General features: G+C 38.7%; 1 protein-coding gene across 1 annotated transcript; it reads left to right on the plus strand.

The window, feature by feature from the left end:
* Positions 1–202: 202 nt before the first annotated feature.
* On the plus strand, positions 203–25517 carry LOC306828605 (protein sel-1 homolog 3; the record flags this gene model as incomplete). Its single annotated transcript, XM_079351127.1, has 25 exons — positions 203–274; positions 403–465; positions 2680–3214; positions 3571–3697; positions 7800–7921; positions 8099–8214; positions 8512–8561; positions 8746–8869; positions 8953–9091; positions 9983–10117; positions 10229–10434; positions 11555–11734; positions 17223–17345; positions 17453–17593; positions 17707–17769; positions 17853–18029; positions 19503–19630; positions 19929–20012; positions 20122–20203; positions 21610–21685; positions 21766–21884; positions 22068–22189; positions 24022–24136; positions 24342–24405; positions 24525–25517. 25 exons carry the CDS (start codon positions 203–205, stop codon positions 24761–24763), a joined length of 3402 nt encoding a protein of 1133 aa, XP_079207253.1. The 3' UTR covers positions 24764–25517.
* Between the last annotated feature and the right edge of the window lie 1095 nt (positions 25518–26612).

Here is a 26612-nt window from a genome sequence, read left to right on the forward strand (position 1 = left end):
TCAGCTTGTTTTTTTAGATCATATGTCTTCAAAGTCTTGTGTGGGCGTTTCCAATTAGGAAACTGATCGATGCAGAGGCCCTGACATGAAAGCATCAAATGAGTTTAGAGTCTTGAGCTTTTATGCAAGACTCACATTTAAGTTTTTTTCTGATAGCAAAAAGAGCAAAATGTTCAAACATTATGAAATAACAGGGGCAATCATGTCGTTCTGCCTGTTACCCTTTAAAGACAGCGCATGTAAATATTCTCCACTTGCAACACCAGTCAAACAGGTAACCCTGCCCTCGTTTAGGAAGTGCGCTGCCACATGTCAACATTTGACACATGACCGACTTCATTTGGAATGAATTCACAATGAAGGATAACATGTTACTGTGACCGTTTTTTTTTTTTTACACAGCTTCAGCAAGAAAGCTTCAAAATGAAGGTGTTCAACTCCATCGTCTCTGCTGCTGTGATCTTGGTAAGAAACTCTCTTTTTTTATTTCCTTAAAGTTGAGCCCATTGTTCAGTGTGTGCTCAGCAGACACTGTGAAAGAACTAGCTGCAGGCTATATTGGAGCAAGGCAGATATTTCCATCAGGAGACAATTATATTGCTATAATACAATTCTTAATCACATTTATATATTTGACAAAGTGAAAGTATTTGAAATTACGGAAGCACCCCCGGAGTCTCCAGGATCCACCGGTTGCTGCTTCGATTGCCTCCGTTGAATTTTATATCAACAAGAATTTTTCAACAGGAGAGTTTGAGATGCACAGAAAGCGTCTGTTCTCGCTCGGTTAGACCATCTTGATAAAAGCAGTGAACCCAGGACGTATGAGGGCTTCATGTTAAAGGTTTATAAAGTGCTGCAGATAACGCCGCCCTCCGAACGTTAAGGACATGCATGTATACGTTTTATTTAACTCTATTTTCCAGTTTCAAGTGTTAGCTATCTGTTTGTTTTTACAGGTTTACTTACTGTAAGTGACAGGAAGTAAATAAGACACGCTGTGTGAAAAGTTTTTCAAACATTGCGCCTGACCTAGAAAGAGAAATTGTATTTGTCCCTGTCAGACTGCTGCATGTGTAAAACTATTCAGGACCTCCGTCCACTGCATTCAGGCGGTCCAAAAAGTTCATTTAGAAAACCCTTCAGTAAAATGTACATTTGCCCAACCAACTGGTTTGTCTCCATCATAAGAATCTTGCAAAACTAGCCATTATACATTCAACTCTATTGTCTTAGCATTAACAACAAGACGAGCAGACCCACCATGTCCAACACTGGCCTGCCAGGAATGTTTTTGATGTTGCGCGTTAACTCCGTTCATTAGGCCGGAGGTGACTTCATACTGCGGGTTCAGAACAACATATTTTAAGCAGACACATATGTACATTCGGCAACAGAACTGTCAGTCATGGCCATTTGTATTGTTTTATAGCATCAAATAACAAATGAGAAAGAAACTTCTCAGGAAAAAGTCGAAATAAAAACAAAATGGTGTGATGATAAGAAACTATCATAACGATCCCATTTTTATGAGAAGTGTATTCAACACTCGTTTTGATATTTGATACATGCACGTCCCTTCTGTTGTCATGGACCTTATGACCTGCACTGCCGCTCAGTGCATCTTAAATATACACTGTGTGGTTCTGTCTGTGTTGCTCTCCACACAGACTGCTCTCTGATTATACAACCAGTGCCTGCAGCAACACGAGAGGCCGATACAACACGTTCTACAAACAGGAAGCAACTGACTACAAATAAAGGTTACCGTCTGTTCAGCTGTGACGCTGCATGTGCTGCAGACAGTGAGCTATGAAGTAACAGTTCTCTCTCGCTCTAATTTCCTATCAGCATACATCATGAAAACACGTCGTCCTCTACAGATATAGCTGTGATAGGCCAACGAGGGCTGATAATAAACAACAAACGATCAACTCTCCTGAACGGTTTAAGAAACGTGTTTTAAAGTTTTGCAAGAATAGAAAAGCTCTATCATGTCTTCTGTCTCATTAGTTTGGTAGATGATTCTCTGTTTAGCTCCTCCACCTTGGTTATAGGAAGAATCCAATTGATACTTTACTGAGTGTGTGTGAATGAGAAACTACACTGAGAAGCAGTGGATGAATTGGGTCTGAAGGCTGCAGGTAATCAAATGTTACAATCACAGCTCGTTTTTGTTGCCCCTGAAACATCCGGTAAAGAGGACATATTATCCCCCTGTTTCACCTTTTCAAACAGCGCCCCTGTGCTTTTAATGAAACATCTGTGTTTCTGTGCTTTGATTTAACATGAATGAAGCAGCAGAGGAGGTTTGTGACCCTGTAGAAACCAGCTCTCTCTGAACGCTCCGTTTTGGCGTGTGTGTCTCTTTAAATGCAATGACCCCGCCCCCCTGAGTTTCCCCTGTAGACATCACTCCTCTGTAGAGAGATTAAAAATGGCAGACCTGATCAAGGCTTTGATGCAGACCACAAACAAAGTACTGGATGGATTCATTTTGAATTTTCTGGGTTGATAAACACTCAGGTTAACCATGTATATCTTTAAAAACACTGTAAAAGTGTTTCATGTCTAAGGACATAAAACTCAACAATTTGATTGGGCCAAAAGTTTGCATTGCTGCATGTTTTTCCTCTTTATTCTCTGAATTTATTTTCCCTTTTTTTTCATTTCACCCAGGCACACTGTGTGTCCAAAACCATTCCGACCTCCTCAGCCCAGCCTGCTGAGAGCCTGTCTGACAGTTTCATAGAGTTTCACTCAGCTCCTGACAGAGCGGTGGATGGCTCAGTGGTCCGTGTGCACTATCAGTGCTCCAGGCCATGTCAGCTCACAGTGGAGGTGGCTGTTTCCACATTAAAGAAGACAGATTTTGTCGTTTTCAGGAGGAAATGGATCAACAGCACACCCGGAGTCTCCAGGATCCACCGGTTGCTGCTTCGATTGCCTCCGTCCATTTTATATCAACAAGACTTTTTCAACAGGAGAGTTTTAGATGCACGGGAAGCGTCTGTTCGTGCTCGGTTAGACCATCTTGATAAAAGCAGTGAACCCAGGACGGATGAGGGCTTCATGTTAAAGGTTTATAAAGTGCTGCAGGTGACGCCACCCTCAGAACGTCCAAGAAAACGTCCCACTGCATGCGCTTCATGGTCTGCTCACCTGATGTGGCAGATGAGCAGAAACAGAACTCATCAGTGTCCACATGAGTCAGGTCAGAACAATCCCGCCATTCTGATCTTTCTTCATCACCAAACCTATTTATATCTATATAAATAGGTTTGCTTATAATTCATTTAATTATTATTTTATGTTATAATATATTTATATAATATCATATATTTTATAATATATTTATATTTTATTATTTAATAATTTCATTAATATAAATTAATATGTAATATAATAATACATAATATAAATAAGATTATATAATTATTATATTAAATTATTTTAATTAATTAATTTTTTTTAAATTTTAATTATGATAATATTTTATATATATACTGTGTATATATATATACTGTATATATATTTATGTAATCACTTGCTGTTTTAATATATACACAGATGTGATCGATTTGCTGACATTCCCTTTGGCGAGCACCGGTGAATACCTCGGAGTGATCCGCAGGCTGCAGCCTTTCAGAGACAAATCCCTGGAGAGAGCTCGGCGTCATGCTGTGACAAAGCCCAGGTTGGACTTCACACACTGATTCCTTCCTCCTTATTTTAGCTGCAGCTCATTCTGTGTGAAGTTAAATTGCACAGCAGGAATCTGCAGCGAGTATCCAAAGGTTGTTTAAAACACTTGACAAGAACAAGATTATTGGACAAAGAAATTCTGTCATCCGCTACATATTGCCTCTGATGTAAGAAAGCAAAGATTATTTATGGATCACCTTTCACAGACAGAGGAATAAAAGAAATCCAATATAGAATCAAAAGAATCAGAAAGATTAAACAATGAATGTAGTATACAATGAGAACAGAAAGGGCGCATGCTACAAAGACAAAATGCCACCTCCTCATAAACCTTCCCTGCTCATTTTAAATCAAAGCTATTTTTTGTATGCCACTTTTTTTTTTAATCCACAACATGCATAAATCTAATGACTAATGGGAGCATACACAGTACATCATAAGTAGATGAAGCCTTAATGACATCACCCAGTGGTTTGAGGACATCTGTTTTAAAGCCTTACATACAACATCATGTTCCGTCTGTGGTAAAATGTATTTGTTTGGAAAACATGGAAGCCAGGGGTTAGTACTGCAGAGATAGAAGGTAATACAATTACAACCAAGGCTTATTAATTTAGTGGCTAATTTAAAAGAGCTGGAGCGTTTGTTTCCTACACAATGAGATTCAGTGGTGAAACAGCAAACACTAAATTTGTGATGAAATGATTCTTCTACAATTAACTTCACAGATGCTTTTGTCCAAAGGATGTTCATCTGAGTCTAAGTACAACACAAGCAAAGATCTATAAAAGAGCAACATCAGTTAGTGCAAAGACACAGCTTTAAGTCAGATTGGATACAGTTGCTTACAGGCATGGCACAGAGGAGATGCATAAATGTTCTTTTATTTTGGTTTGAATCTTCTGGGAGAGCTGGCTGCACAAAGATTCAAACTGAAGAGGTCAAAAAAAAAAGCGGTCTCATGAGCACCGCTCTTGTAATAAAGACCACGATTAAATTTCTGCAGGAAAAAATCAATTAAAAAAAATTCAGGACTCATTCACTCAGTCAAACTTTTTTTTAAATCTAGAGAAGTCCTTAAGCCGGCCTCCTCTTCAAGCATGTCAAGAGTACTTAAAACAAATTGATGACTTGCTTGTTAAATATAAATGATTAGTAGCAGGAAAGTGAGCAAGCAGAGGACGCTAAACTACAGTTTTAAAACCGTCACTCTTAAGAGTACAGTCGTTTGGAACAATGTTTTTAAATTGACCTACATGGTCACAATTTCTTTGTTTATGACTTCCAGCATTAGCCATCACTTCATTTAATGTCTGCTTCAAACATGCCATGTAAGTCTGATAATGATTATTAATCAGTTCAATGAAGAAGGGATGTCAGCTGGTTGATTACATGTTCATGCTAAAATCATGTCTGAGCCATCAAGAATAAATCAGAAACAAAAACAGCTGCTCGTTAATGCTAACAAATCGACAAAATACTGCTTAGTTAGATTGTTTAGTGTAGATTTAGAATAATACACCGACAGGCAGAGTCAGTCTGATTATTTAAAAATACAGTTTATAGACCAATCACCGTTGTTGGGTTCAGGAAAGTTAATCATTTTAACATGAGCCTGTAGCTTTAAAGCCTCATGTGGCCATTTGAGGAACTGCAGGCTTTTTGGCTGCCTGATTGTGAGACTTTTATTTATTAGCCACTACAAAGTGAAAACACAGATGAAAACAGATTATAATCTGTATAATTATATGATATAATAATTATTATAATAAGATTATAGTCTGTACGATTGGTGATGATTTAATAGTATGACATGATTGATGAAACCCTGTCGTTCAGAAACAAAGACGTAGGAAAGAGCGGATCAGATGGAAGTTTTTTTTTTTATAATCACACGCTCATGAAGCTCCAGTGGGCGTGGCTTCAGGGCACCAGGCAGGAGGGCATGAGGCGGGCTGCAGACATACACACTTGTGTGGTGTTGGAGGAAATTAAAAGTGACCATGCAGGCCTCTGTAAGGCAGCGCCAGGATTTAAAATGACTTCAGAAAAAAGCAGGAAGTCTGCAGAGAGATTTAAATTGGAGCTCGATGTGACCATCTGTTGAAGTGTGTTAAGGTCCTGGCAGCAAGTTGTTGATGGTTTGCAAACTGAGTCCCTGCACAAAAAAAAAGATATCTAAGAGAGATGGATCTTTCAAATCAAGTTAACATATGCTTACTGACTAAAGATGCCTTCGTATTAAGACATCATAACCTGTAAACCAAGAAATACACTTAAAGTAAAATCAATACTGAAAATAGAAAACTACTTTGTCCGTCAGAATTTCTTATATTAAGTAGAGTTTTCTTTTGATCTCTTCACGTTTTAAGAATAAATAATGATAATATTTTACATACATTTTGCAGAGAATTTGGTGGAAGTACTTCCGGTCAACATTCAGTTTTTACTCGTGTATAGCTTGAACTTTGTGGTTTGTCGCCTTATTTCAAGAAGGTTGTAACATCATCAGACAGATGTGATGTTTCAGGCCACATTTACAAGAGAACAGTCCATTAAAAACAGAATCAGACAGACAGACAATGAGCTGCGATCGCAACTTCAAGTGACTCTTATCTACAGAGTAAAGTTCAAGAAAAGATAGATAGATATATAGATAGATAGATAGATGGATGGATGGATGGATGGATGGTTGGATGGATGGATGGATGGATGGATGGATGGATGGATGGATGGATAGATAGATAGATAGATAGATAGATAGATAGATAGATAGATAGATAGATAGATAGATAGATAGATAGATAGATAGATAGATAGATAGATAGATAGATAGATAGATAGATAGATAGATAGATAGATAGATAGATAGATAGATAGATAGATAGATAGATAGATACTTTATTGATCCCGAGGGATCATGTTGCTGCTGTTGTTTTAGTCCTGCTTGCACACAGTTATTAACTGGAACCTGAATCTGCATGTGCATCAGAAAGCAGGAAGTTATGGTGTTAAAAATGAGGCCAAAGCAGAAGTGTTAAAAACCTGAAGTGACCTGTAAGTCAAAAACATTTTTTACATCTGAAACAAACTTCTTTACAGCCTGGTTAAACAATAAATACATAAAAGAATATTATGTGATTATTATTATTATTATTATTTATGGTGTTCATCGGCACGCGTTGGACAGGGTGTGAATGTTTTCTTTATAACTTATCAGTTTTGATGTCATGAAGGAGAAGAGTTATAGTGAGGCGTGTCTGACCTGATTGACAGGCAGAAACGTCGCCTCAGCTCCGTCTCTGAGCCTGTCATTAGATTAACTAAATAAACAGGGTGAGATCAACATTGCCAGCGTAGTGAATGCCATCAACAGGACTCCAAAGCCCCTCGCGGTGACAGTCTGTGATGTCATTCTGACTTGTCAATTTATATTTTCAGTCTATGGTTTTCATAGTGTATTTCTTGATGACACACATTGGAGACGCTGCCATGTCTTCTGTTTTTAGTCACACAAAACTACTTTGTCATATAAGCAAAGTCTGGAGGCTCTCTTTATATGATAGATACATTAAATACATTTTTTCTCCAAATCTTGGCGAGTGGTAATTAATCGTACTGTTGGTAGATCCTTTTTCTTTTTTTTTTTCTTTTTTTACAACATTTTCCACATTTTACTGCTACTCCCGCTCGCTTTAGTTTTATTTAAGGTCTGATAAAAGAGTTTTGCCAAAGATTCGAGGGTTTGTTGAGGGTCATCTTTCACTTCTCTACGTTCGTCTGTTTCTCCGGTAAAAGCAAAGACAGTTTCTAACTCAGGTGGTTTGTGTTGATATGAGCAGATTGATGGGCCACAGGTCACTGATTGTTTCCTTTCAGTGCTGCCAGCTGCACTTTCACTTCACCATCATTACAAATGACTCAACAAGCTTTATGAAGCCTCTTCAGCAGAGCATATGAGCTTTTTATTTACGGTCAATGAAAGACAGAGAGGTCAGTCATTTTCAGCGGATAGCGCTGCGTTTTAAAATATTACCCCGCGCTTCAACGGCTGATGAAATGATTTGTTGAATCGCGTCTGCTTTTGGTTTCAGAGTCGCCTTATCCGTGTGGATCTACCTGCTCAAATGGTGTCACACGAAACTCTGCGGGATCATCCATCACATGGACAGAAATAATTTATACGAGTCGGTTGTGATGCAGCTTACAGACGCAGGTGAGTCACAGTAGGTTTGTGGGAACACCTAAATATCAGCTGAGGGGATTAAACTGAAGCATCATGAGATGGTTGTGAGGGATGATGTGTGTTTTCCGAGGCCGTGGAACAGACCGTGTTGAAATGTATTAATAAAGAGCTGTGGTGAAATATGTGACTGTCATGTCTCCTGTGTAGGGGACGTCATAACTCAGGTTCGTGTGACAACGGGAGACGATGACGCTTTCCGGGCTGGTTTAACGTTGCCGCTGTGGAAGTGGATTAGATTAGACTGTTACATACAGGACTCCAAGGTATAAAGCCTCAACATGTGCTTCTGGGAGGTGGGATAAGGAGCAGGGGCATTAAAAAAACAGCCCCTGGCTACATCCTCTGGTTCTCCTTTTCTCCTGCTATTGGTTCGGTGTCCTTGCTTCTGCAGTGTTTGATTTCCTTTGGAGCGGCTTTAAAAGAAGGAAATGGTTGGTTTCCAGCTGGGAAACTGCAGGGGATTGCTGTGTTTTTCTAAAATTTGAAGAGGTTCACAGCTGAGAGGGTTTTGTTTTTTTTAGTGTGTCATGAGCTCGTGCCTTATTGTTTTCGACTTTCAGGCACTGCTGGATGCATCGTGGGATGATATAAAGCTCAGAATTACATATGAGTAAGACATGTCATGTTTTTTTATTTTTTTTAAGACGGATTATCAAAGTGTCCCTTTTTACTAATTCAAAAGCTACATTTTACTGTTGTCTTTTCCAAAGCACGGTCTAAAAACAGAGATGACTGACACATGCATTATGATCACAATGATAAAGAGACTGGTTAATAGTTTTTATATTTTATAGATTTAAGCAGAATGTCCAACTGGATGACACTGACGGATACTTTGCGATGGGAGGAAGTAGGTTCTTGCAGGGCGTCCGCGGCTATTTAGGGCCCGCCAGATATTACCGCTTTGGAACTGAACAGGTAAAAATGTGCCTGTCGTTAATCATGACTCAAATGTTTTAGATTTCTATTTAATCCCTATTCATTTTTAATCCATGCCACAGGTGAAAAATCAACTTCAACCCAAGTCAACAGAACTGGAGCTGGACAAGACGCATCAGGAGTGTCTGGAAATTAAAGCATTTACAAAAGCTTTCCTTCACGCAGTAACCAAGAGTCACCCTGTGTCACAGATTAGCAGAGGTGACGTCTACTTTTTTTAATGATCATTTTAAAAGTGTTCTACAGGAATCACCCTTTCATAGATTTGACAGACAGGTCGTCAATCAAAGACTGCTCCTAAGAAGTCGTTGTCCTTTGGTAGTGGATCTTTTTTAAAGAGTCACTTTGGGATGTTGTCCATTGTCTTTGTCTCTACAGATATAGATATATATCTTTAACATTGTCATCTGTCTTTTTGAGGCCATCAATGAGCATGTTTGCAGAGATGGTGGTATATTACTAGGCCTCTGTCTTGGTAAACAGGACAGTGTGGTCAGGGACACACAGACTTTTCTAGACTGGGGTGGCCAGATTGGGGCACTTTTCTGAAATGTAAATATAGATATATTTTTTTAGTGTAAAACAGTTGTAGAACTGGGCTGCAACATATTAATCATCTTAGTTTTTCAAAGATTTAAAATACTTTGAATACATTTTAAATAACACAAAAAAGAAAGCGACTGGCAGCCTGCAGCACAGCCAAAATGTTTGACTTAACACAAAGTCCTGTCAATAACAAGAGAAGAGTCAACCATGGCTCATGATTTTGGGTGGGCTCTGGGGGTGGACATGGGGGGCCCATGGTACCCCTCTTGGACTCACCCTTGGTTGTGGTTCCTATGTTTACCCGCTTTATCATCGATTTATGTCTTAATGGGACAATAATATGCAAAGTCAGCATGTTCCTGTATTGAAGAGTTAACCGAAAGATCAAGGTCACAAAGTCACGAGGAAAATGTTTTCCAAGGTAAAAAAAATAAGGTGATGCATTAAAGAGGTCCAGAGTGTCTGCGTGTTGTCGATATGAAAACTGCAGAACCTCAGTTGTAGGCTAAGTGAACTCTTGTGTTGACTTTGTGTGTTTTATATCAGGTACCACTCCCTTCATCAGATCGTGGGTTCAGACTGGAAATAAAATCTGCAATCAAACATGGGCTTTGGAAAATCAATTTAAATACAGCCAACTCTTTCATTTCTTGCTGTCAAAACAGGAGGAAATCAGAACAGGTGTGGTGGATCACGTGTGGATATATATCACACACAACTCACATCATCTATTGCATTTTATTTTTTTTAATCTGTGTAATTTTTGACAGTTTTCTGTATCATTCTCTGCAGGATCTTTGGGCATGAAGCACCTTAGCAGTGCTTTGTATGAGCATGCAGTTAATACAGTGTTTATCATCAATGGAGACCATAATAATATGACTTTTAATTCAACATCTTTACTACGAGAATCCTCCTGCTTCGGGAATCACAAAGCATCTCTCCTGTTGGCCTCCATCTACCTCTCCGGTCTGGGGAACTCGGTTGACCTACAAAAGGTAGATTCAATGCTTCCTCCTTAATGCTTGAGGCTGAATGGACCATAGCGTCGCAACATGTCAACAGTTAATGTCCTCAACAACATACTTTGGGATCAGGCGGTTTAATGCGGGTTTATAGATCTGGTATTGATTTTAAACCAAGCCTTGTCTGTTTTGATGGAGTGGCTCCTCCTGGGTCTACAGAGCTAACGTGAGCTACACCTGGGTCTCCAGTGTCTGTACAGCTATTTTAGTAGACAGTTTCCTTTCTGCACATAGATTAGAAATAGTAATGATGTTACAGATACTGTAATCTAAAGACGGCGTGAGTTCATGAAAGTCAAAGTTCAATTTTGTAGCCAAATTTATAATCTGTACTGACATCTGATCAACCAATCATTGTGCTTCTAGCTTAATGTCTAAAATTGGTTTGGTGAAATCACCAGAACAGCTCAGTTAGATTTCAGAAAATATCATTAATATTAAATATTAATTAAATATTAGATAAAATTGTCTCTAAAGGGGCATAAATATAGTTAAAAAGAAATACAAATTGCTATAATACACATTAAACTATTTCAACATATATCCCAACTGATGTGATGATAATTGATGGTGTGAATTAATGGTGTGTTTTTTCTTTTTCTTTTTTATTATTGATATAAAGTGGGCAAATACAAAATAAAACTGTGTACGTAGACATAACAGTTAAAGCAACGGCAAATAAAGAAAAACAAAATACTCAAAACATTAAGAAAACAAAAACTAAAGTTGAAATTAAAGTCGAGTTTTAAGAATTCAACAAAAGCTAATTTGAGGATAAATAAATAAATGAATAAATTATATATATATATATATATATATATATATATATATATAATGATTGTCATAACAGATGAATTAAAGTACATAAAATAATATTAACATAATAGTAAGTAGCAAACAAGAATATGGACGTTTGAATGTGGAGGATAAGGGTGTAGAGCATGGATATTGTTTATGTGGCTTCAGTTAGAGATAAGATTTAGATGTGAATGGATTCCAGGTTTTATTGAAGGCTGATATATTGTTCTTTTTTGGTGGCTGTGACTCTTTCTATTGCGACGTTTTCTATGAGTGAATTGTTTGTTTGTTTTAGGGTCATGTCTATAGTTTGATCGGTGCAGCTGGTGATCATCGTTTGGCCCTGATGCATGCTGGGTACAAACACTCCCAAGGACTTGATGGATTCCCAAAAGACTTGGACTTCGCTTACAGCTACTACGCTAATACAGGGCTACAGAGCAGCATTGACGTCAACAGTGTTTATGAAAATAAGGTATGGAAATCTGAAATCACTGGTATAAATGTATCATCACCTTTAGCTATGCTAGCTTCTTGGTCTGGCAACATTTTTCATTGGTCAACAATGATATGACAAAGCAAATAGTTAGCATGTAACTTGATGCCTTACTTTTCCTCCTGAAGAGAAGTGAACAAGGTTGGTCTTAATGATTTTCCTTCCCAGTTATATATGAGTATCTTTTGTATTTGCAGTGGTTAACAAGTTGATTGTACTGCTGCGATAGAATGAAAAAAAGAAATATCTGTCCAGCAATATATCTTATTTAAAGTGACTGTTGACTTTTAAAAACTTGAAATGAGCTCAATTGCTTTCTAAGAAGAGAGTTAGAGGAAATGTACCTTCATATGTACCACTTGAATATAAAGTAACACAAGTCGATAGGTCCTTGCTTTGCCTTTAAACTGGGAAAAAAAATGGGGAATCATCTTGCTTGGTTTGGTAACACAACGCAACCAGACCTGGTCCCAACGCAACACAACCAGACCTGGTCCCAACACAACCAGACCTGGTCCCAACACAACACAACCAGACCTGGTCCCAATGCAACACAACCAGACCTGGTCCCAACACAACACAACCAGACCTGGTCCCAACACAACACAACCAGACCTGGTCCCAACACAGCACAACCAGACCTGGTCCCAACGCAACACAACCAGACCTGGTCCCAACGCAACACAACCAGACCTGGTCCCAACACATCAATCAATCAAACTTTATTTGTATAACACTTTTCATACAAAGATCCATTTCACATAGTAATAAATCAAACAGCAACAACACGACTCCCTTCCCCCCACCCCACATTTAAAAGATAGATGGATAAAAACAGTTACTGACGGATTGAGGAGACACAGAATTACACTCTGGTCATTGAGAATTATTAATGTGTGAATTATTAATTCTCAATGACCACAGTAGGTTAAAAATGTAATTAACGAATTAAGATAAAATGAGATCCAGTTTGAGGCTCGACTAAAAAGGTCGGTCTTGAGTTTTGCTTTTAAAACTGTAACATGTGTTACAATACAATGACAGGATATGACATGACAACAGAATACAAGAAAATACAACACAATATGATATGATGAACATTTGTCATGGACTTCAATTTAGCTGCATACACAGTATTATTACGAAGTACAGGATTACAATCATACAGTGTGTTATAAACACATAAAACAATACAATACCAACCTGAAACGTTACATTTAAAAGAATTCAACAACACTCTTTTATTTCTGTATTTTAGCTTTCATACAAATTGTACATGTGAGTCTTCGTGGAGCTGATGTTTTTCCTCACAGTCAAGCTGATGTCTTCTGTCCTGCTTGAGATTGAAGATGAAGAAAACAGTTTGGTAACAATATTCTTAATTAGTCGTTGCCAAAAAAATAAAAATAAAATGTACTGGACAAACTGAAAACGAAACTGAAAATAAATCAGTCGTTCATTCACAGCAGACGTTCACATAGAGCCTGTACGAGCACATGACAGCAGGTGACTGCCTCTCAAACAGGATTAACAGTACGTTTGCTGGTCCAGCTCAGAGGAAATCTTAATTTAAAATGAGAATGAGTCAGCAGCCTTGATGAATAGAAGAGAAGCAGTCCAAATGTAAAACTCTACTTCAGACCCATTTCCTGTTTATTCTTGGAACACTTGCACAAATAACCAGCATCCAATGAAAGAGACTCTTATGGCTGCTGCTGATTGAATACGCGGCCAATGCACAAAGAGACCAATTGTGGTGACTGTACAGCTGCTGCATTTCGACCAACCTGGAAAACGTTCTGAGTAAATGTCTGTACAATAATCTCTCTGGATACGATCTTAATTAAACATCCTGAAAACCTATTTCTCAGCTCCTTATCATCAGCGATAAGGTGCTACAGGACCACAAAATGTTCTGCCAAAATTAGAACAGTTTTATTTATTTAAATCCAGCTGTTTTCTCTCGGCTCATCAGAATGGTTTGAAAGTGGGTGGAGATCATTTGAACAAACTTTGAGACACAGTCTGAGGAGTCACATGAGGACAGCACAGTTAATGAAGCGGACCCAACAGTGTTGATGATCTGGGATCAGTTTTGAGAGTTACAGTTTAAAGAAGTAATAACTAAATATTCATTTGTTTTATATGGACTTTTTTTTTTTTTTTAAAGGAATTGATGTAGAAATAATATTAGTAATTACTTCATCTCTGTGCAGGTTCTGCATACAAAAACAGAATAGTTTTAGCCACTGATGTTTTGGTGGGTATTGGCTTTTCAAATTAAAATAGTCAATATGCAGAGGACTGAGTTGGAACATTTTAATGTGACCCATCGCTGGTCATCTAACATCTTTAAACCGTAACCTGCATACATGTGCAGCTGATAACCTCCTTTTAGTTGTTTCTCAATAGAATGTATGTAAAACATAGTTGTAGTTTCAGTGATGTTATAAATAAATTATGTCTGCCATACAGTTCGTGATCGGTTGAATGATATAAATGTCCCTAAAGCTGAATCTATCAACAGACTAGAGAATATTAACGCAGCACATTACGGCCGTGCTTCTGATCTAACAGACAACACTGAGACTCTGTGCAGGCTGAAAGATAGACAATTTAATGGTCAGTGTGGAGCCATTATATACAGCACAACAGATGTCACAAATTCCTTCCCACTTTAGATATTTCTATACATGGTATGAAGAATCACATTACCTTTACTCTTTAAATGTCAAACCTTTATTTGAGGAACACTTCATCATTGTACTGTCAACTGAGGCCATACATTATACTTTTGTGATACCTCATATAACGTGTTTCTCTTCAAATATGGTCATATCTTCTCAGAATAAATTGTAGTCTGCTAACAGCAAAATCATCTCTACAAGATGCAACCAAACTGATCGTATTCACAGAAATTCGTACTATCAGTTCGCCAAAAAAGACATAAATGTAACATTTCTATAACAATAATAAAATATGTTAGAAATGTGCAGAGGCGGTGGTCACAACATCTGTGGGTTTGAATCCAACCTCGGCCCTTTTCTGCACATCATTCCTCATTTTCTCCTCCCAGTTTTCTCCTGCCTCTCTTCGGCTGTCTTATCTAAAAAAGGAAAAACAAAAACACAAATACGTCTTCAAAGTTTAATATGAAGATAATTTAATGCCACTGTTGAGAAATGTGTGTAGGACTCTGTCCTGCAGTCAAAAAGAGATTGACAATGAGAGATTAATAGAGATGAATAATACGTCCTGAAGCAACAGGAACTCCAACACAAAGGTGTGTTTTCATAAACATCCTTTGACAAAGTTCTGAAAGTACTGACATACTTTCTTTGTCAATAAAGCCTTGTGGATTTGTCGACAAAGTCCTTTGGTCTGTGTCCACCAGGCGCCAGCATCTTTCTCCAATTGTTCCCTTTGAGGAGAGAGTGTTTGCAGCTGCTGAAGGCCTCCCGACCCTCCAGTCTCCTTGTCCTTTTTCTGAGCACTTTGCCTTTTTAATGAGGACGCTCCGATTGCTTAAGTAGAAAAATCTTCCAACTTTTTTCGGATGGTGTTGATTACTTTATTCTTGTCTCCTATGGATGGTGTCATGTACCCACATCTTCCCTTATTAGTGTCTGATAGGAGCCAGGATAACAGAGCCATGGTGATTATTATTACAAAAAACAACCAAAAAAACCCAGAAAATTTGCAAAAGAAATGTCTCCTAGTTGTTATTGGTCCTGAATCATAAACTAAAAGTCTACCGCCGTGGAAGGAGCGGAACTTTTTTTTTTTTTTTTTTTTTAAGATTAAAGGCCGAACACTTAAAGTAGTAATATTTTCATGCTATCATTATGAAACGTCTTCAGTTGATTATTGACATCATACCAAAGAAAATAAATATTGCTAGCTTTTGAGACTTTATGTTTCAATATGCAAATTAGGCCTTTCTTAATGAAATGTAGTATAATTTGCATATATTACAAAACTTGATAATTGGATGAAGCCAGATTAAAAATTGTTTTATTATGTTGACACAAAACATAAAGACTGTGTTTCTATATTGTCCCATGCGTACATTAGAAAATACTTTTTACAGTCAACCAAAAATATATTGTATATATATATATATTATAGTTTTTGGTATAACATGTAGAAAATATCAGGCTGTTGACAATACATCAACAGAACTCCTTACTAATCAAACACAAAATATAGATAGGAAAAAGTCTTTAATGAATAGTTTATGTAGGTGTTACTGAAGTGGACATCTCTCCTCCACAGTGTACTGAAACCACTGCTGTAAAATCCACTTACAGATATGACTCTGTGGCAACGACCAAAAAAGTTCAATCCATGTTCTCATCCAAGTTTCCCGACATACTTGCACATGCACCTCTGCACTCTAGGAAGCAGGCGAGGCCTTGACATTAGCAATTGCAGCTCATTGTGCTGCAACCAGACTTGCACTTGCAGCGCACAAGCTCGAACAAAGATTGAGCTGCAGAGTTAGTATGGACAGGAATGAGGCGTGAGTCTTGGATTCTCCAGCCCTCCTCTGGTGGCAGCAAGCTTCCCATCCATTCATGAACGTGATGGTACACTCTGAAGCTGTGAAACACAGCAGATGAAGAGGCTGGTGGCGAGTTGCAGGGGTGGATAGCCGTTTTGCTGTCAGTAAGAAACTTCAATCTGCTTCTTTGCCTTCTTCTTCGCACATGCCATACTCGGTTGTGACACAACATCCAGAGTGTTTGGAGTTGGGAAAAGGGTATCTCTGCATCTGGTTAAAGAAAGTGACACATTCGGAGTACAGGCCAGCATTTTTCAGAAACAGTCTGCTTCTAAAGAGGACATTTCTGCTACAGAGAAAGCTGTGATACAGATCAAAGAAGGCAAAGAAGCAGATTCTCTCCATGACCGTAGACTGAAACTTTTTTACAGTATAAAATGGGTAATAAAAACTATGAGATATATTTTTTTTTCTTCTAGATTGACTGGCCAATTGTAGAGAACAGAGAACAGACACTCGTGTAGCACTTTTATCCTCGGTACAAGCACTTCATCCAAGCGCTCCCAAGTGCACAGCCCGTGCTTTTCTGCTTGAGTAAAATGCCAGATGGACACAGGCTCTTAATGGACATAGACACACGTGAACGTTTCTAGTGGTTCAGCCTGGTCTTAGTGAAGAATGTGGGTGACAGACTGCTCATAGACCGTCTGGACAGATAGGTATTCTATTGACATATATCGATTTATTAGATAAGGTAAAAAACAAAAACAAAAAAAACTGTGACTTGCTAATACGAGCAGTCGGCTTACAAGCAACAAGCTAACAATTTCTCACAAGCTAAAATGTTAGCATTGCAAGTGATCACTGAACACGCCTTTAGAAGAGTTGTACTATCATTAAGAGCATTGTTTTGTATCCGCTATGATACTAACGTTTGAATATATTTGTGTTTTTCACTTAAAGCAACACGTAATTGAACACATCTATCTCGATAATCCAGAGGATTTAAACCAACACAGCCACGAGACGACTGACGGCTTTCACTACGTGAAATATCTAGCAGAGCGTGGAGACGCAGGAGCTCAGGTAAGTTTGAGTAACGTCCTTCCCCCCTTTTTTTTTCCTTCTCCTTTGTGATTGAAAAGAAGTCGTCTGTGGGGAAAGGAGTCTGTCAAAAGCTGTGTTATCTGCAGAGACAGCTGGCAGCGATGCTCTACAGAGGTGACAACGGAGCTACAAAAGATATAGAGCAAGCCGCCAAATGGTTTAAGAGAAGTGCCGTGCAGATGAAGGATCCTTTAGCCATGTTCGACTACTCCATGATGCTGATGAAGGTTCTTTAAGATCATTAAAGACTTTTTTCATGATCACATTAAAAAACTGAATGTGCACGTGTGTTTGTGTTCAGACAGATATCGATTCACTAATTGACGTTGGTTTCCTTCAGGGCGAGGGAGTGAAAAAGAACGGCAGCCTAGGTTTTCGACTGATGCAGAAAGCAGCAGAGATGGTACCTGTGTCCTCCTGGAAATCAATCCGTGTGTTTAGCGTGTGTGCCTTCACTACAGCTGTGTGTCTGCTCCCCCGCTTTAGGGCTCAAATAAAGCCATGAATGGTGTAGGCTGGTACTATGGAAGATTTCTGAGGGACCACAGAAACGCAGTGAAATACTTCGAACAAGCTGCGCTAAATGGGAATGAAGACGGCATCTTCAACCTGGGAATTTACCATCTCAACGGGATGAACCCTGACAACCCAGTGAAGAACGAGGTTTGAGACTCACATTTTGTTTGAGTTTTTCGCTTATAATTTAAAGGAATGACGCAGGAAAAATGCTCCTCCATTAATGGACCCAGACACAGGTAACCGACTCCTTGAAAGGTTAAAGGTCATTATCCCACTCATCACATGGTCACTCTCTACAAAAGATAAAACACACAACTTTTAATTAATAAAGCATCTTACAAGCTAAGCTTAAAGTTGTTTCCTTGAAGTGCCTGAGAGTTAGAAAGATATATGAAAAGTAAATCTCATGTCATACGGCTCTACTGCGACGATGACCTCGCTCACTGCTCCAGTCTGAACTGGATTTGGTACGATCTTTTATCGGGGCATATTTCTGGTCTTCTCGTGACGTGCTTCGGCCCAGCTCTGAGGAAGAAAGTCAACAGTAAGCTAACAAAGTAAATAACATATCAGGCTGTTGACATGAAGCAAATATAAATTGAGTGTATGTTTTAGAACGACACCACGTCATTTTCTCTAAATCAACATCAGGTTACGATCATGGCATCATCATTTATTCCTGTCCCAACTTCAGATCCTTTCCAAAGTTCCCTCTTGCTTAAACTCCTGATAAAATAATAATACAAACACATTTTATTTGACAAATCTAGTTTTTGAGATGATTTTATTTCTTATGACTCACAGAAGAATGTTTGCCATAGAGATCTCATAAATTACCAGTTACCACCATTAGCACCATAACTTCTTCTGTTATATTCTCACTTGTGGCTTTTAGCTCTTGTTTGTCTGCAGCACTGAAGTTAATTTGCATAGAGAGACCAAATCTTGCTATGAATGTTTGCAGAATGACTAATTAGTGGGTGCAAACAGCATGAGGGCACTGAGACACTTTTCATTCTGCTGTGTAGATAATATTGCATTTAACTTTTAACCTGCACTTTACATATGAGACCGTTTTACTGCCACTCAAAAAGCCAACCGTCTCGTAGATTAAACCTTTCAATAACGATTTGCAGTTTCCCTTTCTTCAGCTGAATCCCCGTCGTCAAAGTCTTCCTATTGTCCCAAGCACTTAAGGGAAAGATTTAAGTTCTGCGTTGTTGCTGCTCCAAATGTAAACAGAAGCGTTGCTATGGTTACTTCATTTTGAAACAGGTTGATTTCACCTGTATGGAAGCCCTAAGCCGACATGCTTAAGGTGTGACCCATCACTTACCAGCCTGTTGTTTTGTTTTACAGTGATGAGAACATAAACTTTGTCGCCTTGAGATGAAACAATCCATTATAATGGGAAACCCAGCATTGTTATCTTGAGATAATAATATAAAAAAAGTTGAGGTCTTGAGGAAAACACTCATCACAGTAAACTGGTGTAGACAAAACATTTGGCGGCACATCTGCTTCGGGTCATAAACCAACTTTATTTACAGAGTCAGATTTGAGTTTTCACCCAGACAAAGGATTAAGAGCTAACATCTTTTCCATAATGATCCACAGACGGCTGCTTTCCAGCAGTTCCTCAACGCATCGGGGTATGGACATGTTGCAGCAGTAGTGGAGGCAGCGTGGTACTTCTCAACAGGAAACCTGAACGGAGTGTCTCAGGATGTGGAGAGGGCTGTGATGTAAGAGGCTTTCATTAGCTTTGTTATGGGCGGTTGCACTGTAGCCTCCAGCTCAGTGGCATTTTTTTCCGATGACAGTGGCTATAATTCAAGGTCAGACCTGACATTTGCATATCTAAAAATAAGAGTCTCTGCATTGTCGTCGAGCACACCAAAGTGTATTAATATGTTAAAGATGCTGCAAAGTTTCCAAATGACCTAAACGGATCAGGGACTATTTTTAGATCATGTTTTTTCCTTTTATGTGGAGAAAATGAAGATCCATAATTCATCAGGCATCGCTTTGCCCTCTTTGCAGGATGCTAAAAAAGGTGTGTGAACAAAACGGACACCTTGGATTAATAGTCAGAGAGGCGCTCCAGGCCTACCTGCAGGGCTCTCGGTGGGAACATTAATATCAATTACTTTACAATCACGCTCATTTAATCATTTTCTCTCCCTTTAACTATTTGTCTTCTCTTTTTCCACGTTTTAAACTTCCTCACATACAGGCAGGAGGCTTTCGTGAACTATGTCTTGGCAGCAGAAACCGGTCTGGGTTTGGCCCAGAGTAATGCTGCTCACCTGTGTCAGGTAATGTATCCTGCTCCTCAGGTTTTAACCCTTTGTGTGTTTGATTTGACCTGGTTCTGTCTATTCAATTATGCAATGCAGATGTTTCAGTAAACTTAAATGACTCCCTTTTATTTATATAAATTATATTCTATTTTACTGTATACATCTGTATGAGTATGTGACTAATAAAATGTAAATATATATGTATATATACACACACACATATATATGTATATATATACATATATATATTTACACACATATATATACATATATATTTACACATATATATACATATATATAATTTAAAGTTATATATATTTCAAGTTGAAACGTTTTTTAAGTGTCTAGATTTTATTAGTCACATACTCATACAGATGTGCAGTAACATGTAAAGTATGCAGTAACAATAAACTCTCAATTTACTAAAACATATATACAGTAAAATAGAATATAATTTATATAAATAAAAGGGAGTTATTTAAGTGTGTGTGTGTGTGTGTGTGTGTGTGTGTATGTGTGTGTGGCTATATTCAGTGTTGAAAAAGAAAGAAAGTCCCTGTATTAAACTTTTCTTGTTGCGAATTAGTTATTACTTATATTTGAGTTCTGGTTTGAAGTCCCTAAAAACACTTTTACTTCTGCGTTCGTTTTTTATCTGCAGAGGAGCTCAAAAGACAACGTCTTCATTCACATCACACAGCCTGCTGCACGAAAGAGCAAACAGCCTCTGCAAACCTGCAATTACTCTTTATCACAGGAGTGAAATTAAACATCCACTGAGGGCTACTGTACCTTACTGTAAAACACACACTGCAGTTAAAGCGTTGACCTGAGATGGCTTTTTGTTCCAATTTAATTTTTCTTTAGATTGAGAATATGATAAGCAATAATTTGCCGTGTTGCAGTTGCTTTCTTGCCACATTTCTCTGAAAAGTATTTCCACTGTATTGAAGCTTCATTTGATGCAACGTTTACCTTAGAGCAGTAATCCCAGCACTGTTTATTGATGAACAACTACTTCCTCATCATCTATAAATGAGACATCATCAGTGAAACCTTTTTTTTAAATTCCTTCTGTTTGTAGGATAAAGTCCTGCAGAATAAAGCTGCTTTAAAATGACTAACAAAGAGCCAATATGCCACTAATTTGCATGCAAATAAGAAACTAGCGAATGGCCAATATGTGTAATATAATGTGCACACCTGATTTCAGGCCATTTCTGGATTTTATGACCCATAATTGAAGTTTAGAAGGAAGCTCATGAACATATAATTTAATTCTCTTACGAAAGGAAGAAAACTGAGCCGTGGGGAAACTGTTAGTAGTTGATAACATAACCTTCATCATCTGGCTCCTCTTCTCTCACCCTGAACTCTCTCTCTCTCTCTCTTGCTCGCTCGCTCTCTCTCAAACAACACAGGAGCTCAATCTCAGTCCTGATTGTCAGTGGAGATATCATAACTACTCAGTTCTAAACTATGAACCCGATCCAGCCGGTGAGTTCCTCTCATTTCATTTCTCTCTCTCCGCCTGTCAGTCTGGTCGATAAACACCGAGTATTTATCTTCTTTTATAGCTCTCCTGAAAATGGGAGACCACTACTACCCTCCCTCCAGCACGCGAGCCGACTCATTATCCCTGATTGGTCGGGCGGTATCGATGTATGGCAGAGCAGCTGTAGCAGGGAGCCCTCAGGTGACAGATTTATTCAGGCTGTAATCTCATCACCCTATGATAAACTTAATTAAACTTCCACGGGCTCCGGCCCACCGCAATAAAAACAACAAACAGCATCACGCAGCGTTATTATTTGGAGACTTTCTCTGTGAATTACCCAGCAGCCTCTGTTATGATTCATGTTTTCACTCACACTCACAGGGAATGTTCAACCTGGTCGTTCTGGCACGGCGAGGACACGCGCTGCCATCCGACGTCCACGGCTACTTTAACATGTCACATCATGATGAGCAGCACACGGTGGTGGAAAAGATCTTAAAAAGGTGCTTTTTATTTCACATCCCTTACCTGCTGCTGCAATGACATATGGCTGCGCTTGTTTGGTGTATCCAAGGATTTTATTGCATCTATGCACTATAAACTTGAAGTATGGATATGGTTTGTTTGTTATGCTACACTTAACAATGACAACAAAATGAGTTGTTCAAGGAGAGTTTATGTTTTCTTGAATTAAAAGAGTTTTCTTGCCTTTAAAAAAAAAAAAAAAAAAAAAGTAAGAAACCTAAACTTAACTTTGTAAGGTATGAACCATGATCTGTCATGTCTTTCTTGTAAACATGAGACCACAGACTGTTCATAGTTTATGGGGTACAGTGTAAAAATCTTAAAGACCCCAGATTATCCTCACGTTCATCTTTCATGTTTGTCAGTCTGTAAAGCTTTGCATTATTTGCAAACTCTTTTATTTAAGGCTCCATACAGTAGGTGCCTTGCTCATCTACATCTAAAGCAGGAACAGACAGCTTTCAAGATCAGTGATCCTGAGGTAGCCACTATGTGGAACACGTCGTTCGCTTCATTGCTTAATTATGCATTCAGCTCGAAAGTCAATCTGAACAATAACGTGTGTGGATTACTCTCTTTAAAACTCATTTAGTTTGACTATAAATTTTAGACTCTCTGGAAGCCTTGGAGGGGGGGGGGAGAAGAGAGCCTGTGGGATTTTCTCAGGAAGATGCAGTGCACATAAAAAAGTCAGTCCTTTGAACCTTTATACATTGACTTCAGAGATTCATTTGCGGCAGATTCATTTCTTTTTTTGGGGGGGGGGGGGGGGGGGGAGGGGGGGGGGGGGGGGTTGGGCCTGTGTGAAGGAGTCCATTAAAAAATCTTACATCTAAGGGCACTTCTTTGAGAACACCAACCTCCCATCTGTGGAGGCGCTGAAGTGCTAGAGATCCCCTCTGAGCAGATTGTTATCAAGGAGCATAGTCCCTCGAAATGTCGTTTTATTTGAGCACAGTTTGGTTGGATGTAGTTTTCATGTATAACATTGTGATGGTCAGTTTGTTTTTCCAGCTTTGAAGTCATTAAAAATCAGCATTAAGACTTGATGTTGTTGCAAGTGCAACTTTCCCCGCAGTCAAGCTACAAGGAGCTAAACGTTAAGATGCGTCTTAGTGGATGGACGACCGTAAAAAAAAAAACTAAAAAAAAACCCAAAACACTAATTTAGCTTTGAAGTTGTCAGACGTGATGTATTTGTGTGTTTTAATCTTTTTGGGAAGAACCTTTTATGTATGCATTTTAAATAGCTCATCCCAAAAGTGACAAGACAACCCAATATGAGTCAAGAAGAGCTTATTACTTCAGATACACAGCAACTGTGTGAGAAACAAGAGACCAGCCTTCATCTAAAAAAAAAAAAACATGTTTTCAAGGGAGTTTAATATGTTTACAGTGAGTACCAACACGTCAAAGATGTTTTTTTATGTGAAAGTTAGAAATGAAGAAAGCAGATAGAATGAAAGAGAAAAGAACAGTGTGTTATTTTGATTTTTTCATAAAAGGAACAACGCTATAAGATCTGTCTTCTCCTCGATCTCTGAATCCCCTCACAGAACAGACGAGAGAGGGGAATAGAACTCGCTCCTTTTATCTCTTGGAAAGAAGGAGAAGATTTCCCAAAATGTCTTTCAGTCAAAGTTAGTCAGCAAATTAAAGGGCCATTTCTGTCAGACCAACGTTTCTAATCTAAGATGTGAGTCAATGATATCTTTCCTGACACGCTTCTTCGGTTACTTTAACCAAAACATGACACTTTGATTCAAGCATGATGATGCGTGACACAGTTCCCCTCGTCTTGTGCCCTCAGATGTGTGGAGGCTGAGAGTGAGGACGCGGTGACTGCGTGTTCGTTAGCGCTGCTCGGAGTCCAGATGGGAAAAGCCCTGAGCAGAATGACTCACAGTTCTGCACAGCTCGTCTTGGTACGCACTCATACGGAGATGAAGAAGAAAAAACCAACACACTGCACTCCTTTACTTTATTATCATCCTCCTTTGATTATTGATTTCACCTTTAATTATTGAAATGTGTGAAAATGCAAATGTTTTCATCATGAATAAGACATTAAAGAAACTGTGAAGGGAAATGTGATGATTTATTGAAACCATTTCTTTTATTTCTCTACAGATGTATGCATCTCTTCTTTCCATCTGCGTCATTATTGTCATTCTGCCTCTGCAGAGCTGTCTCAGTAAGTCCTCGTGCCCTTTTTTTTCACTTCACCTATCCGCCACTTGATGGTGCAATTTCACCACATATCTGAGTTACATATCTACCTTGGAGTAAAAGTATGCTTTCCTTTTATTGCAGGTCAAAGGGTTCCCAGTCAACATGTGACAGCGTGGACCTCATCCATAAGCCAAGATGGAGTCTCCTCCAGCAGGGAGCAGAGCGGCATCATGGGAGGTAACTTCCGGGTGATGGAGATCCTCCGGTTTATCGGCCTGAAAGGCGAGCAGTGGCTGCGCGAGACGGGCGACTGGGCGGTGACCGTGTCGGGCGTGTGCCTGTGTGTTTTCTGCACCGCACTCCTCTATCATCTGCTATGACGTGAAGACAGCGCACACTTAGCAGGATGAGTTTCAGCTCTGATCACGTTTGTGTTTCAGCAGCCTGTGACTCATTTTTAGATAATGAGACAGAGAGGGAGACGCATGCTGCTTCATCACAGAGTAAATTAAGTTTCCTTCGTTGCATTCTTTTTTTTTTTTTACGTCGGTGTGATCGTGGAAAATCGTTGACCTCTCACGCAGGTTTTGATTAAAGCTGAGACTGAGCCCTCGGTTCATCTGTCGTGGGAACGTTGTGCCAAGAAAAAGAGAAACGAAAGCATCTGTTATATAATGTGAAAATGTGATGATAAAAAGTTCATTAGTGTAATGAAATGTCTTATACAGAGTAATATGATGAAACCATAAGTGCACATACTGTATGAATAAAAGAGACAGGCTAATTAAACACTTCAACCAAAGAGAGCAGAAACACAAAGGAGCAACATTTTTACAAATAGTCTTAAAGCAATAAAACTTTATTTGTTTTGTTCAATTCTTCTTGAGCTTCTTCTCGTGATGATAATTCACCTCTCAGACTTTTTTAAATTGTTAGAGCTTGACGTAGGAGAGGATAGGTGTTAGAGTTCGATCAGGTTCAGAGCCATGATTGTGTTTTTAAAATATGGGTTGCTATTCATGAACAATAAACAAAACTGAGCGTATTTTCAGACACATCTTGTGAATGATTCTACATTTTATTCGATCACATTTTCACCTGATTGATCGATGAATCTGAGTCAGTTTTTACAAAGATCTTTACATCTTTACAAAGATTTCAGCTTTTTATCCAGCCAATCATTTAACATGAACAAAACTGTTCTTATAATTTTGTTTAAAAAATCTAAGTTTTCTTGAGATTTAAATCAACACTGTACGATTTTCTTCTTTTAAAAGTTGCTTCAAATGTTGATTTAATAGCAGATTTCAGCTCGCCTGTTTACTTCAGTATCTAACTGTGGCAGCAGGCCGAGGTCATTGCCTTCAATTCACTTAGTCGACGCTTTTATCAAAAGAGATTCAGCACAACACAAGCGAGCGATCTAGAAAGGATTAAAATATCTAGAAAAGAGGAAACAACATTGACGGCTCTTCTTGAATTTTATTTTCAGTCTTAAAATGATCGTCAAGGTAACTATCAGTTTTCTGGGTGCAGAAATTCATCCAACCCCAAGTTATGTCTCAGGCTTGCATACAAATAAATCCATCTAACAGATAAAAAGTTGTCTCTTTTTTGTCGATCTTCAAGTTAGCTTTTTAAGTTCACAACCTCACAAAACTATCTCAACAAGCGTGCAATAAATGCCCCTCTCAAATGTTGACATTTAACCGTGGCCTTTAGACATCCTGCTATCAGTCACTCAACACAAGCTGCACATGCTAACAGTTTGCAAACAACAGGACTGAAGACAGAATGAGATTCATTGAGAGTCATATTTGCACAATGTCCTGTCATATCTCAGGACCTTGTCAGCTGACACAGTTGTTTAGCTTCTCACATCGACTTCACCTCCATCTCTTTGCAAAGAAAATCAGCACGTGGAAGAGGAGGAGGCATGACGGCGCCGTGTGTTTTACCGAATAAATTCCCTTCGTGTCGCTGCTTTAATATCTTTGTCTAGCTCTTTACGAAGAAGGCATCTTAACAAACTATGATGGAGTCCAGGAAGCTCTCCTTGCTCTCTCGTTTTGTATTTTCTGTGTTTGCTGACAGCGAGTAAACTGTCACGTTCCTGTTCTTTTTCAGGGAACAGTTGTTTCATTAATCAAAACTATATCTGTCACGTTTCAGACAGTGACAGATATATGAACGAGTGTCTCGTCTCTGATGGTCTGTTTTATATCTGAT

Source organism: Symphodus melops (assembly GCF_947650265.1).
Source record: "Symphodus melops genome assembly, chromosome: 8".
NCBI lineage: Eukaryota > Metazoa > Chordata > Actinopteri > Labriformes > Labridae > Symphodus > Symphodus melops.